The following is a 15703-nucleotide window of genomic DNA, read 5'->3' on the forward strand; positions in this document are numbered from 1 at the left end:
CTGGTCTGTTTTTTATTGCTTCAGATTTGTCTTTTCTAGAAATTTCATATAAATGGAATCATTCCTATGCAGTCTTTTGTGTCTGACTTCTTTCACTTAGCATAAGATTTCTGAGGTTCTTTTGCAGGGTAACATGTTCATTGTAATAGTTTATTGCATTCTGACCCTGAATAATATTCCATTGTATGGATGTATCATATTTTCTAACTCCAGTCATCAATTGATGGGCACAGATATTTTAAAGACTTTTGGCTGTTAGAATAATGATGCTAGGGATATTTGTGTACAGGTCTTTGCACAGACTTATATTTTTATTGCTCTTGTATAGAATAGTTGAGTTCCAAGGTTAGTGTTTGTTAACTTTTCAAGAAACTACCCAAAGAACAGAATACGGGTATTTCCTTCTCTGTTTTTTAAAAGTGTTTCTATTGGATTGGTTTAATTTCTTCCTTAACTGTTGGATAGAATTTGCAGGTGAAGCAACCTGAGTCTGGGTTTTTTTTAATGGAAAAATTTAAATTACTAATTCAATTTCTTTACCATATTATTCTATTTTTTTTTCTTGAATCAGTTTTGGTAATTTGTTTCTTTCATTGAATTTTTCCATTCAATGTAAGTTGTCCATTGTTGGCATAAATATTTCAAATTCTACTATAATCTGGAAATTAGTGTAGGTCTATAGGGATGTTTCTTATATCATTATAGATTTGTTAATTTGTATTTCACCCCATCCCTTGGTCAGTTTAGTAAAGGTTTACAAATTTTTATAAATATATATCCAACTTTGGTGTTGGAGAAGATAAATTTATCTCCAACTGTGGGGTTGGAGAAGACCCTTGAGAGTCCTTTGGACCGCAAGGAGATCCAACCAGTCCATCCTAAAGGAAATCAGTCCTGAATATTCATTGGAAGGACTGATGCTGAAGCTGAAGCTGAAGCTTCAGTACTTTGGCCACCTGATACAAAGAACTGACTCATTGGAAAAGACCCTGATGCTGGGAAAGATTGAAGGCAGAAGGAGAAGGGGATGACAGAGGATGAAATGGTTTGGTGGCATCACCGACACTATGGACATGAGTTTGAGCAAACTCTGAGAGTTGGCGATGGACAGGAAAGCCTGGCATGCTGCAGTCTGTGGGATCTCAAAGAGTTGGACACGACTGAGTGACAGAATTGAACTGATAAAATTTTAAATCTTTCCAATTTTAGTTGCATTGATATTTTGCAGTTGTTCTTATTTCATCAATTCTGCTCTGATCCTTATTTTCTGAATTCTACCTCCTTTTGGACTTTTTTCTTTTCTTTTTCTACCTTCTTGAAGTGAAGCTTAGATTGTTGATTTTGGATCTTTCTTGCTTTCCCAAAATAGCACTGAAAGCTGTAACTTTCACTCTAAGCACTGCTTTTCCTGCATACCATACATTCGGATATGTTGTGCTTTTATTTCCAGTCAATTTTCTAATTTTCCTTGTGATTTACTTTTCATCCAAAGATTATTTAGAAATAGGTTGTTCAACTTCTAAATATTTTATGATTTCCCCAAGTTATTTATTCCTGATTTACATTTTTTTGGTTGAGATCAGTGAACATACTTTGTATTTCAATTCTTAATGAATTTATTAATACTTATTTTATGTGGAGCATATGTCTGTCTTGGAAAATGTGTCACATGATCTTGAAAAGAATTTGTGATCTGATGTTGTGAGGTTGAGGGTTCTTTAAATGTCACTTAGGTCAAGTTACTTGAGATTATTAAAGTTTTCTAAGTACTGATTCTCTGCTTGGCTGTTTCATAAATTTCTGGAAAGGAGGTATTGAAATTTCTAATGAAACAGCTAGGCAGAAAATCAGTAAGTCCATAGTGTTAATTACAGTCTTAATAATGTTGCTATATATGATTTTATGCTTTCAAAAGAAAGACAATAAAAGACAAAAAATTAATACATCTTTTCCATTTACTCATATATTTATGCTTCTGGGTTGCTGTCTTTCTTCTGGTAGATTTAATACCTTTCAGTCTTAAAACCTTTCTTTAGTATTTCTTGTAAGGCTGATATAGAAATGAATGATCCTCTTACTTTATCTATTGAGGAATGTCTTTGTTTTTGCCTTCATTTTTAAAGGACAGTTTTCTGAATGTAAAAATTATCTTTGGCAGTTTTTCCTTTTAGGACTTCATATCATTCTACTACCTTCTGGGTCTCCATTTTTTCAGATGTGAAATCAGCTTGTTATTCATATTGATGCACCCTTATATGTAATGAGTCCTTTTTCTCTTGTTCCTTTCAAGTTTTTCTGTTTGTCTTTGGCTTTCATAATTTGATTATGGTATGTTTTGGTGTAGATCTCTTTGTTTGTCTTTCTTGAAGCTTGTTGAGCTTTGTAGATTTTTTCAGTAATAGTTTTTCATCAAATAAAAGAAGTTTGGGGCCTCGTTTCTTCCTTTTTTAAAAATTTTTTTTCTTTCTTTTTTTTTTTTCATTTATTTTTATTAGTTGGAGGCTGATTACTTCACACCATTGCAGTGGGTTTTCTCATACATTGACATGAATCAGCCATGGAGTTACATGTATTCCCCATCCCGATCCCCCCTCCCACCTCCCTCTCCACCCGATTCCTCTGGGTCTTCCCAGTGCACCAGGCCGGAGCACTTGTCTCATGCATCCCACCTGGGCTGGTGATCTGTTTCACCATAGATAATATACATGCTGTTCTCTCGAAACATCCCACCCTCACATTCTCCCACAGAGTCCAAAAGTCTGTTCTGTACTTCTGTGTCTCTTTTTCTGTTTTGCATATAGGGTTATCATTACCATCTTTCTAAATTCCATATATATGTGTTAGTATGCTGTAATGTTCTTTATCTTTCTGGCTTCACTCTTTATAATTGGCTCCAGTTTCATCCATCTCATTAGAACTGATTCAAATGAATTCTTTTTAACGGCTGAGTAATATTCCATGGTGTATATGTACCACAGCTTCCTTATCCATTCATCTGCTGATGGGCATCTAGGTTGCCTCCATGTCCTGGCTATTATAAACAGTGCTGCGATGAACATTGGGGTGCACGTGTCTCTTTCAGATCTGGTTTCCTCAGTGTGTATGCCCAGAAGTGGTATTGTTGGGTCATATGGCAGTTCTATTTCCACTTTTTTAAGAAATCTTCCTATTTTTTAATGCTCATTTCTTTCCCTCTGATATTTCCACTAAATGTATGTTGGATGCTTGATGCTGTCCCATAAGTCTCAAAAGCTGTGTTCTTTTTTTTTTTTTTTTTTCAATTTAGGTGATTGATCTTGGTTGGTCTTCAATTTGATTGAATTTTTCATTTCAAGTCTATTGTTAGTTTATATAGGTCATACTCAAGAATTTTATTTTTGTGTGTGATTTCCATTTTTAAATCAGCCCTTGTATAGCTCTCATTTCCAGGTTTATCCCATTTAATGCTTACCTGGTCCACTCCTCATCCCAACTGGGACCAAAACCTCAGGTTGTTGGAGCCCTAGGTTTTCCTCATTCATTTATAACCAAATTTTCTAGTTCACTGATAACGCCAATGTAACTTCAAGACTCTCTCCTCCACTGGAATCAGGCATACTCCCTGTTCGCAAGGCTAGTCTTGACTTAGGAATTGACAAACCTGAGAAGGAACATTTAAGATAGGAGCAACCCCATGCAAGTAAGCCTTACACTTCCGAAAATTCAGAGTAGTTTTTTTTTTTTTTTTTTAATAAATATCGATCAGTTTGTTTGCTTTTGGTTGATTTCATTGAAATCATTTTTTTAAACAAATTTATCCAGTTTAGTATTTGTTTTATGGTTGTAGAATTATGTACTGACCTCTTCTTTATTCCACAGCCAGAGATCTGTTGAATTTGGCAGGAATTCTATTTTCTGGATATTTAAACTATATTTCTTATTTACAGAAAAATAGTTTGCTATTGTGATCTATAAAAAGACAGCAGTCATTTGAATGTCCTGTTTTATACTATCACTCTACTAAGTGTTTTTTCATATAAGATATGTATTCACAACAGCTATCCTAGGCAGACTGTCTTCATTTTACAGGTACAAACATTTAGGCTTAGATAGGTAAATGATTTGCCCTTTTCTGTTGTTATTAAAAGTGCCATTGATTTTACCTGTATTGACTTTGACTCAGGTAGCGTGGGTATAGAAATGAATGTTCAAATGGAATTTTTAGTCATTTTTATCTCAGTAAGTCAGTTAAATTAGACTCAACCACCATTTCTCAAGTACTTGTCAGTGTCAAATGATGTTCTAGTTGCAAAGCATGAAGGACAGGGCAGCAGGGATTTTACATGGTCCCCTCTCTCAAGGAATCAAGGGATTCATCATCACAAAAGAGAAGATAGATATTTTCAAACAACTGTAACACAATTGACTGATAAGTGTTCTGACACAGTGATTCTCAAACCTAATGTATGTTCAAATTACAGATTAAACTGTAGATTTTGATTCAGTGACTCTGAGTGGGGCCTGAGATTTCATATTTTTAGCAGGTTTTCAGATGATAGTGATACTGCTGATATATAGATCACGCAGTAAAAAGCAAAACTCTAGCATAGATGTAAGCTGGGAGTTAGTAGAGCACACGGAATTCATGGGCTTTTTAAAACTTGCTGTGGTTAGTTGAGGAAGAAAACTTCATCTCAGAATGATCAATAGTTTGCTCTTGGAGTGATGTCAGCAGCATGGTAGCATACGATGCTCTGTCTCTCTCTTTCAACGTACTTCTAATAAAACATCCGTAACACAACAAAGCTTCCTCTGTCCAACACGCCAGGATGCCAGAGAGTTCCACACATCTGTCCATCTAGGGGTGAATGGACTGGAACAACAAAGGAAGCAGAGCTGATGAAACAGCAGAGGCGGTACCCATGATGCCAGCCCTCTGGCCATGGCAAAGGCTCCCGCAGCCCCAGAGAACCCACCTGCAGCCGGAGAGGCGGAACGCATGGCTCCAGAACCCCAGCTGCAGTGGCACCCACAGGGAAGCAGGCAGTGGTGGAGGCAGGGGTCCTTCCAATCTCGGTGGCGCCTGAGATTCCGGCCTTACCCACGTGTGGCAGTGCCGTACTTGAGCCTGACACCCCCAGATGCCGTGGGGCTGCTCACGACCCGTGCTTTTCCCCCTGGCCATGGTGGTGGTGCCCGCAATCCAGGTGACCTTGGATGCAGTGGAGGTGTCCGCTACCCTGGGGGCCCCAGTGGTGATGCTAGCAACAGCAGTGACAATGGCAGCGGAAAGGCATCAGCAGGCCCTGAGGCACAGGCAGTGACAACCGGGCACTAAGGACGCCTCTGACAGAGGCTGGGAGGGTTGGAAAGTGCCCACCCTCAAAAAAAGCCAGAGGCAGCTCAGGTAAGGGAAACGACATGTGTGCTATAGCTTGACTCTATATCAGACCGATCACTAGTCAGGGGATTGAAACAGTAATCAAACCCTTCAAACACAAAAGTCCAGGCCTAGACAGCTTCACAAGTGAATTTCTACCAAATGTTTAAAGAAGATGTGATAACTTTCCTTCTCAAACTCTTCCAAAAATTTTAAGAGGAGGGAATTCTTCTTTTACAAGGCCAGCATTACCTTGATACCAAAGACTAAGCAAGAACAACACACACAAAATAAAATCACAGGCCAATATCTCTGATGAACATAGATGCAAAAATCCACAACAAAGTAATAGCAAGCCAAATAGAATGCATTAAAAAGATCATGTAAAATGATCAACTGGGATTTATTCCAGGCTTGCAAAAATGATTCAACATTTTCAAATCAACCAACATGATACAACACAGTAACAAAATGAGGGATAAAAATCAAATAATCATCTCAGTAGATGCAGAAAAAGCACCCAACAATATTCAACATCCATTTATGTTAAAAAATATTTAATAAAATGGTGAAGTGGGAAATGGCTACCCACTCCAGTATTCTTGCCTGGGAAAATCCCATGGACAGAGGAACCTGGCGGGCTATAGCCCACGGAGTCTCAAAGAGTTGGACATGACTTAGTGACTAAACATCACGTAATATACTTCAATATAATAAAGGCCACATATGACACACCCACAGCTAACACCATACTCAATGTTGTTGTTTGATCACTCAGTCCTGTCCAACTCTTTGTGACCCCAAGGACTGTGGCATGCCAGGCTTCCCTGTCCTTCACCATCTCCCAGAGCTTCCTTGAACTCATGTACATTGAGTTAGTGATGCCATCCAGCCATCTCATCCTCTGTTGTCCCCTTCTCCTTTTGCCTTCAGTCTTTCCCAGCATCGGGGTCTTTTGCAGTGAGTCGTCTCTTAACATTAGGGGTGTGTGTGCAGTGAGTCGTCTCTTAACATTAGGGGTGTGTGTGTGTTAAATTGCTTCAGTCTTGCCAGACTCTTTGTGACTCTATGGACTGTAAGCCCACCTGCAGGGCTCCTCTGTCTATGGGATTCTTTAGGGAAGAATACTGGAGTGGGTTGCCTTTCCCTCCTCCAGGGGATCTCCCCGACCCAAGGATTGAACTCGGGTCTCTTAACGTCTCCTGAATTGGCAGGCGGGTTCTTTACCACTACTGCTACCTGTAAAGCCCCTTTCGCATCAGGTGACCAAAGTATTGGAGCTTCAGCTTCAGCAGCAGTCCTTCCAATGATATTTAGTGTTGATTTCCTTTAGGATTGACTGGTTTGATTTCCTTGCCGCCAAGGGACTCTCAAGAGTCTTCTCAAGCACCACATTTTGAAAGCATCAATTCTTTGGCGCTCAGCTGAAGAATTTCATACTCAATGATGAAAACCTAAAAGCCACCCCTCTAAGATCAGGAACAAGACAAGGATGCCCACTCTTACTACTCTTATTTAATATAGTATTGGAAGTCCTAGTCAGAGCAAGTAGGTAAGAAGAAGAAATAAAAGGCATCTAAATTGGAAAGAAAGACATTAAGCTGTCACTATTTGAGGATGACATGATTTTATTCAGAGAAAACCCTAAAGACCTCACTGAAAAGCTATTAGAATAATAAACAAAAGACATAAATTTGCAGTAAATTTGCTATCAGTATAAAAAAGTTGTGTTTCTATACACTAACAATAAAATTGAAGAGAGAAATTAAGGAAACAATTCATTTACAATTGCAAAAACAGCAAGAAATACCTGTTGCTGTGAAGTTGCTCAGTCGTATCTGACTCTTTGTGACCCCATGGACTGTAGCCTGCCAGACTCCTCTTTCCATGGGATTTTCCAGGCAAGAATACTAGAGTGGGTTGCCATTTCCTTCTTCAATTTAACCAAGGAAATGAAAAACCTGTGCATGAAAATTATGAAGATCTTGCTGAAAAAAATTGAAGAAGACACAAAAAAATTGGAAAGGTATTCTGCACTCGTTGGAAGAATTAACATCATTAAAAATAACATACATGATATATTTTTCACATATCTAGGAACTTTGAAGTATTATGGTGAATTTCTAATCTCAATGATTCTGTTAAATTTTTCACCTCTTAGGATCAATAGATGGTTTAAGTTTGTTCTATAATCCTGCTTTTATAGAATATTTTTAACTTTGTTGCTAAAAATCTTGTGCTTTTTTTCTGAAGTCCACATTATCCTTCAACTCCCCTCTCCCCTGCAGTATGTAGGTGAGATGAGTGAAAGGAGTATGTCTATTCCTCTCTTCATCATGCTTGTGCTTGGTCAAACATGGAAATAAATAAGTACAATAAAGTAAAAACAAAAACTCAACCTCCCACCTCCCACTCCATCCCACCCCTCTAGTTTGTCACAGAGCATCAGTTTGAGCTCCCTGAGTCAATTATCCAAATAAATTAATTAAAAAACAAAAAACAAAAAACAAAAAAAACCACGCACACCGAGTTTTAACCACTGGGACGCCAGGGGATTCATCAGTTTTTGTAAATAAAATTTTATTGTAACAAACACAGCCACAAGGTTAAAAAAAAAAAAAAGCCCAAACTCAACCTAATCTCCACACAAGTGATTGTAAATCCTAAGAGTTTTCATCATAGAGTATTTTTTTTTCCTATTTCTTTAATTTTCCATTTACATGACATGATGGGTGTTCGCCAAACTTATTGTGGTAATTGTTTCATGATGTCTGTAGTTTTGTTTCGTTGAATGGAAGGAGCAATGTTCATATCTATTATTAGAGATACAATTTAATAATTTAAGTTTCAGGAAACCAAAAATAAAGCACATTTTCTGTGTAAGGTGGTCTCCCCTGATAGCTCAGCTGATAAAGAATCCGCCTGCAATGCGGAGACCCTGGTTTGATTCCTGGGTCGAGGAGATTCGCTGGAAAAGGGATAGGCTACCCACTCCAGTATTCTTAGGCTTCCCTGGCAGCTCAGCTGGCAGTGAATCCGTCTGCAATGTGGGAGACCTGGGTTGGGAAGATCCCCGGGTTGGGAAGATCCCCTGGAGAAGGGAAGGGCCACCCACACCAGTATTCTGGCCTGGAGAATTCCATGGACTGTATAGTCCATGGGGTTGGAAAGAGTAGGACATGACTAAGCAACTTTCACTTTCACTTTTTTTTTTTTTTCTGTGTAAGGTAAGACATTGTGGGAAAGAAAATTCACATTGGCATTTTGTATATTGAATTAACAGAATTTTAAGATGTTTAGATATAGGCTTCCAATGTTTCAGCTATTCATGACATTTACTTTATCTTTTAGCAGTAAACTTAACTGAAGAATTAAATTATTTTTTGGCCATTTCAAATCTCTTAATATCTTACCTAAAAGTGTTATAAGGATTGTTGAATTATTGTTAGCAAGATTCATTTTAAGACAGGAATAATCTTTGTTCTGTGTTACTTAAATATATATACTTGAATGATAATTCTCTCTTGATAATTTTATATAAAATTAATACTATTGCTTTCTGATATTTTTCAAAATATAAGGTATAAACTATAAATTTTAACCACCTTAGAAATAAATAATATTTTGTTGTAGGGAATTTAAAATTAGGTTAAATTGGATTACTGTGCTTAAAAAAATATTTGTTAAAGTGCAGGTATTTCTGGAAAAATGAAACATCACCATTGGCTTAATTTCCTTTTTCTTTTTTCTTGATAAATCAATTTTATTCAGGTTTAATTTATGAACCCATAAAATGCACCCATTACTTCTGTGTTCACATTGTTTAAAAATTGTAACATACAAACAACATAAAATGTTACCATCTTAACCATTTTTAAGTGCACAGTTTAGCACTGATGAGTATGTTCATATCGTTATGTAAAATGCTCCTTTGAAGTATGCAGTTTAATTAGTTCTGAAAATATGTTTGTCAATACACTTGTGTAACCTCCAGTATAATTTAATGCACAGTATTTCTATCACTCCCCCCACAGTTTCCTTTGTGCCTGTTTATGGTCTTCACTAACCGCAAACCAAGGAATAGCATCAAGAAGGCAACAGGTCCTGGCAAGGATTTGGTGGAAATGGAACCCTTGTACACCGTTAGTGGGAATGTAAATTGGTTCAACCATTATGGAAAATAATATGAGGTTTTCTCAAAATATTAAAAATAGATCTACCATTCAGTTAGACAGTTCTACCCCTGAATATATACCCAAAGAAAATTAAAAGAGGGTTTTCACGAAGTAGGTACAATCTTATGTGGCATCACTCACAATATGGAAAGAACCTAAATGCTAGTCAATGGGAGAATGGATAAAAAAGTTGTGGCTTATATACACAATGAAATATCATTGAGCCATGAGAAAGGGGGATATCCTTTGGCCCTTGAGACAACATGGATGGATGTCAGACAGAGACAGAAAAATACTGTATGATATCCTCTATATGTAGAATACCAAAAGTCAAACTCATAAAAAACAGTGAGTAAGGTGGTGTTTACCAGGGTATGGGAGGATTAGACTGTTGTTGTTTAAGGGTACAAACTCATAACAAGTGGTGAATAAGCCATGGAGATCTAATGCACAGTATAGTGAATATAGACAACAATTGCATATTATAAATATGAATTTCTTTTAAAAAATGAGGACTGCTTAAGTCTATAAAGGCTTTTTGATGATCCTTGGGAAAATTTGGAGCTGATGCCATAGGTCTGTATATGGACAGTAATATGTGTGCATAGGTCATATTAGCCATTTTTCATAGATAAATTTATTAATTCAGTGTGAAATAACACTGGTTAATTTGATGTTCACTGATTTATTCCAAAGCCAGATTGCAATGAATCTTATTAGATTTACAAAAGGTCATAACTGGAAAGTGTCAATGTAGTCTTAGCTATTTAAATAGGTAACTAGATAAAAATTTTAGAATAGGGATGTTTCCATGGGAGAGTATAAAATAACCACTTCTGATCCCTGCTGAAGTTTGCTTTTGTCTTGAGAACGTTTGTTTAAGAAGCAAGACTATTCCTTGTGTACCTAATACCAGGTTTTCAGCGAGTCTCTGAAGGGTTTGCATCTTCCCTCGAGTTTATCTGGTTCAAGCTTAGATGAGGTCCAGACTCCTGCAGTGTCCTTGGGCAAATCAGGGTTATTGCTGCTAGGAAGCCCTTCAGAATATAGGACCTTCCTGGGATTTGCCTGTTTTGTTCTTTCAGCCATCTGAAGGCATTTGACAAGGTCTTTGAATTCTTTTGTTTCCCTTATTTATTTTAATTCTGTAGCTCTCTCTGTCCCCTGCAGCACCTTATTTTTATGTTATTTTGCTATATTACTGTTTGCCAGGCACTGTAGTAACTGTAGAGACTTAAGAGACATGATGTTTTTTCTTCTGTGAATGTTTATGGTATCGATAAACATCAAAAAATTATTCAAAATCAGTATTTGTGTGGGCTTGTAAAGATCTTAGAATAAGAAGAGGATACAAAGAATGGACACCTCATGCAGCTGGGGAGGAAGGCAAAGAGGGGTTCCTGAACCTGTGGGAGTAACTTGGGGTGAATCTAGAAGGGGAGGTAGGGGTCTGCCAGGCAAAGGAGGTAATAGAGGAGGGAGGGACTTCCTGGTATCTCACGGGCAAAGGCGTGAGAAAAAGAACTTGGAGTTTGATAGGGCACTTCCTGATGTGCACTTTGAGTAGTTAATTCTTCCTAAAGATGTTTTATCACCAAGAAAATACTCATTACTGCTTATTCAGACCCCCTGTACATCAACTATATTTAGTTCTTTAGCCATGATGTGCACAAATAGCTCATCTATCTATTTGGGGTCGATATAGTGGAAAGGCTATGAGTCATTAGAATTATACACACCTGGGGTCACTTCCCAGCTCTGCCACCCACTCACCATGTAACCATGATCAAGTTATTTAAACCCTCAAAACTTTATCACTAAAACAACGATAAAAATAGTTAGCACTTTAGAGTTGACTTGAGGATTAAATGATATGGTTTTTAAGATACTCAAGATAATGTGAGCTCAAACTAGTCCTTCAGTATATGGCAACTCTCACTATTATATGGCTGATATAAATGGCAATTTATATTGTTAAATATTGAACAAAATGCATTGAACTTTGCTAGTCACAGAATAATGAAAACATGATTTAATATATATAAATTACTTAGGCTGACATTGGGCTTTTTATTCCTATCTTTTTTTTTATAGGCAAAATCGCAATTATTATCCAATGTATTGGATGCTGCCCATCAGTTTATAAAAGAAGTTAATCCAGATGAACCCAAAGGGGAGAATCGTTCTACAAAAGAGATTAGTAAAAGCCAGCAGAAAACCACGTCTCCTCTTCTGCAGGGGAGCAGCTCTCAGGTAAATGGAGAAAAATGCAGTAGACATTTTCTGTCATACATGATCATGGAGACTGTCATTCATTCACATACTAGAGGTTTAGAGTTTTAAAGATGATTTGATCACATTGTTGCTTAATATGAATTTGTTTTCTTATTAATCAAAAACATTTTTACTGTAAAAATCCTTTTGAGGAGATTGCTTTGATTTCACTGGCTGCTGGTTTTTTGAGGAATGACCTTTTGACTTTATTGCTTTCCAGGCATTTCCACCACATCAGGAAATGAATATTTGGGAGAAACATAAGAAAATAACACAATGCAATATAGCAGTTTTATTTTAATCAGGATCTCAGGGAGATTAAAAGTGCAAAACCTTTCTAAGTGTTTTAAGTGACAGGCCATTTCACAGTTACTTAAAATCAGATTTATAACAAATTGTGTGGTTATTCAAATTGATTACTGATCCTAGGTAAGCTTATATCTACTCATGTCGGTATTTTAAAAATAGACTTGTATTGATTCTTTAGCAGGAAACAAATTTCCTCAAATTTTGATCCTTGTAATAATCCTCATTCTTTTAGGTGTCACTCACCCTTTCACATGGGCGTTCCTGATAGCTCAGATGGTAAGGAATCTGCCTATAATGCTACCTGGGTTCAATCCCTGGGTCAGGAAGATCCCCAGGGGAGGGAAATGGCAACCCACTCCAGTATTCTTGCCTGGAAAATTCCATGGACAGAGAAGCCTGGTGGCCTCGAGTCCACGGGAACACAGAGTCAGACATGACTGAGCGAATAACACTTTTGCTTTCACCTTTCAGCGTAGTTCAGAAATAGTGACTTGGCAAAAGTCACACACACACAGCTTGTTAAGTTATGACAGAGTCAGGCTTGAACTTCAGTCTGTTGAGTTTCAAACCCTTGATCAGAGAACATAAAAGAAAACATGTTCTGTGTTAGCAGGGTCTCTTTACAGCAGAGAAACTATACTTGAGTTGTCTAGAAAGAGTAGCAATCTGGTGGAGATTTCACTAGTAGACCTGCCACGGGTGCTTGTGAAGAATCATTGAATGAGTTACAGCCTTATAATTAGAATAATAATATGCTAAGGACCAACCATGCACCAAACATTGTTCTGTGTATTTTATGTGTATCATCTCTTTTCTATCCTTTTTTAATTTTTTCTTTTTTTCAAATGAGAAAATAATGTCAAAATATAGTTTTTTTAAACTGCCCCAGATATCATTGATTGTGGAACTTCAGTTTCAACTCAGACCTTATAACTCCAAATTACTGGTTTTTAATCACTACCCAGAGGCTGAGATTTTAAGGGTTTCGCTTTCATGCTTGTCATTTTATCTAACTTATCCTACCAGTAAAAATAGTGATAAATCAATAGACTCACATTTATTAAATATCATATGCTAGGCATTGAGCTTAATCCTTTAGTTGCTTTATCTTATCCAATAATGACAATAACCCTATAAGTTTTGCATTATTATCATCTCATTTAACAGATGAGAAAGTCAGAGAGGACTTAAGTTACTAGCTGTACTAGAAAGCTATAGGGCTAACTCCTTTGCCTGAGCTTTTAATCCCTAAATTAAATGCTGCCTCTTGTCCCCATCAGTAACTGTGTCTGCTCTATAGACCCTCCACCTCTGGTCTTAAGCTAAAAACTATTAATTCAGTGGTTTCATCCAGGAGTGCCCAGTAGAATCAACTGGAGAAACGTTAGGGAAACACATGTGGGTGAGTTCAGCATCTCTGGGGGTGGTCCAGTGATGGGCTTCGAACACCGGCTCGTTCTGTCGAGTACTCCTGTTTGGGCATCATTCCTGCTGTCAACCTGCATACAGGGCACACAGTGAATAAGTGCCCCTGGCGTACGCTTGGTACTCCTCTGTGCTGGAGAGCAGAGTTTTTCCAACTGCAAGAAACATCAGAAGTACTGCATGAGCTTTTTGAAAATATGCATTCCTGGCTTGCCACTCAAATTTGGATTTTTTTTACATTTAGGTTAGGGTCCAAGAATCTGATTTTTATTTATTTACTCTTTAGGACTAAATTTTTTATTAAAATTTTTTTTAACTGTAAACTTTTTATTTTGTACTGAGGTATAGCCAGTGAATAATGTTGTGATAGTTTCTGGTGAAGAGTGAAGGGAGTCAGCCATCCATATACACGTATCCATTCTCCCCCAAACACCCCTGCCATCTAGGCTGGCACATAACATTGAGCAGAGTTCCATGTGCTATTAGAAAAGGTCCTTGTTGGTTAACCATCTTGAATATAAGTGTGTACATGACCTTCCCAAAGTCCCTAACTATCCCTTCCCCCCGCCCTGGGCAACCATAAGTTCATTTCCTAAGTCTGTGAGTCTCTTTCTGTTTTGTAGGTAAGTTCATTTGTATCACTTCTTTTTAGATTCCACATATGAGGGATGTCATATGATATTTCTCCTTCTCTGCCTGACTTATTTACTCAGTATGACCCTCTCTAGGTCCATCCATGTTGTAGCAAATGGCATTATTTCATTCTTTGTAATGGCTAAGTAATAAGGAATCTGATTTTTAATTGGTTTACCCAGAAACTTGAATGCCTGGAAGAATCAAAATGGTGGATTCAAGCCAGTGGATATCCTTGGAAGGGAGTGTAGTTCATGAAAGCTTTCATTTTACAGACTGAAACCTGAGCTTGAAATACTAACTCTGGTTTTCTTACAGCTTATAGTTTTGTAACATTGGGCGATTTACTTAGCTTTCCTTTCCTTTTCTGGAAAGTGGGGATATTAAAACATATTTTGCAGGGGTATATTTGGCCTAGAGGCCATAAATGACAGCTGAAACATTTAAGAGTGAATATACCATCCTCTGGCTTTTTCCTGTCTTATCACCGCTGTGTGGAAACCAAATATTCCATAGGCATAGCTGTAAAATGCAAATGTCTTATATCTCTTATTCACTGCTTGGAAGGGAGCTGCCCTGGAGAGCTGCTGAAATCACTGGAACACTCAACTCATTTTGTATTAAGCACTGAGTTTTTAGTGCTTCTTCATGAGTGTAGTGCACACACACACACACACACACACACTGCTTACTACTGAATACTTGAAAATACCTTCTCACATACTTCTAAGACTCAGTATTTCCAAGCTAAGTTCATCACCTTTTCTCCAAACCTATAGATATTACTGTTGGTGACAGCTCTCTTCAAGCTTTTCAAACTAGCAAGAACAGTTATTTTCTATAATCATTTATCTTCTTCCTTTGCAATTCCAATCAATTACCATGTCTTAAAACCATCTGAAAACCCTTGAGTATTTGGTCACTTCTATTCTTACTGCTCTTCCAGATACTAAAATTAATAATTTCTTAAAGTGCAAAAGGTTTGTAAAGTGAAAAGGGCACTTAATTATCTCCCCTTTTGGAAGTTAATAATAATTTCAATTTTGTAGGTATGCATTAACACAAATACTAATATGTTGCATGCTGCTGTGCAAACAGACTTTTTACTTTTAACAATACACTGTTGTTATTCATATAAGTATATCCCACAGCCTTCTCATTCTGTATGAAAGTGAAAGTTGCTCAGTCACATCTGACTCTTTGTGAGACTCTTTGCAAAGCCCTGGATTGTGACACTCCAGGCTCCTCTGTTCATGGAATTCTCCAGGCAAGAATACTGGAGTAGGTAGCCATTCCCTTCTCCAGGGAATCTTCCCGACCCAGGGATTGAACCCAGGTCTCCTGCATTGCAGGCAGATTCTTTACTGTCTGAGCCACCACTGAAGCCCAAGAATACTGGAGTGGGTAGCCTATCCCTTCTCGAGGATATCTTCCTGACCCAGGAATAGAACCGGGGACTCCTGCATTGCAGGCAGATTCTTTAACAGCTGAAATACTCCATTTATTAGATATGAAATAACTATTTAAG

The 15703-nt window shown here is 37.5% G+C and overlaps 1 protein-coding gene across 2 annotated transcripts in view; it reads left to right on the forward strand.

Annotated features, from left to right (window-relative positions):
• ZBBX (zinc finger B-box domain containing) overlaps positions 1-15703 on the forward strand; it is a 110128-nt gene that overhangs the window by 37709 nt on the left and 56716 nt on the right. For both annotated transcript variants that reach the window (XM_043474142.1, XM_043474143.1), the window contains exon 7: positions 11629-11787. In XM_043474142.1, coding sequence (XP_043330077.1) covers positions 11629-11787 — 159 coding nt within the window. The remainder of the gene's footprint in view (positions 1-11628; positions 11788-15703) is intronic.

This window comes from Cervus canadensis, chromosome 7 (assembly GCF_019320065.1).
Source record: "Cervus canadensis isolate Bull #8, Minnesota chromosome 7, ASM1932006v1, whole genome shotgun sequence".
In the NCBI taxonomy this organism is placed as follows: domain Eukaryota; kingdom Metazoa; phylum Chordata; class Mammalia; order Artiodactyla; family Cervidae; genus Cervus; species Cervus canadensis.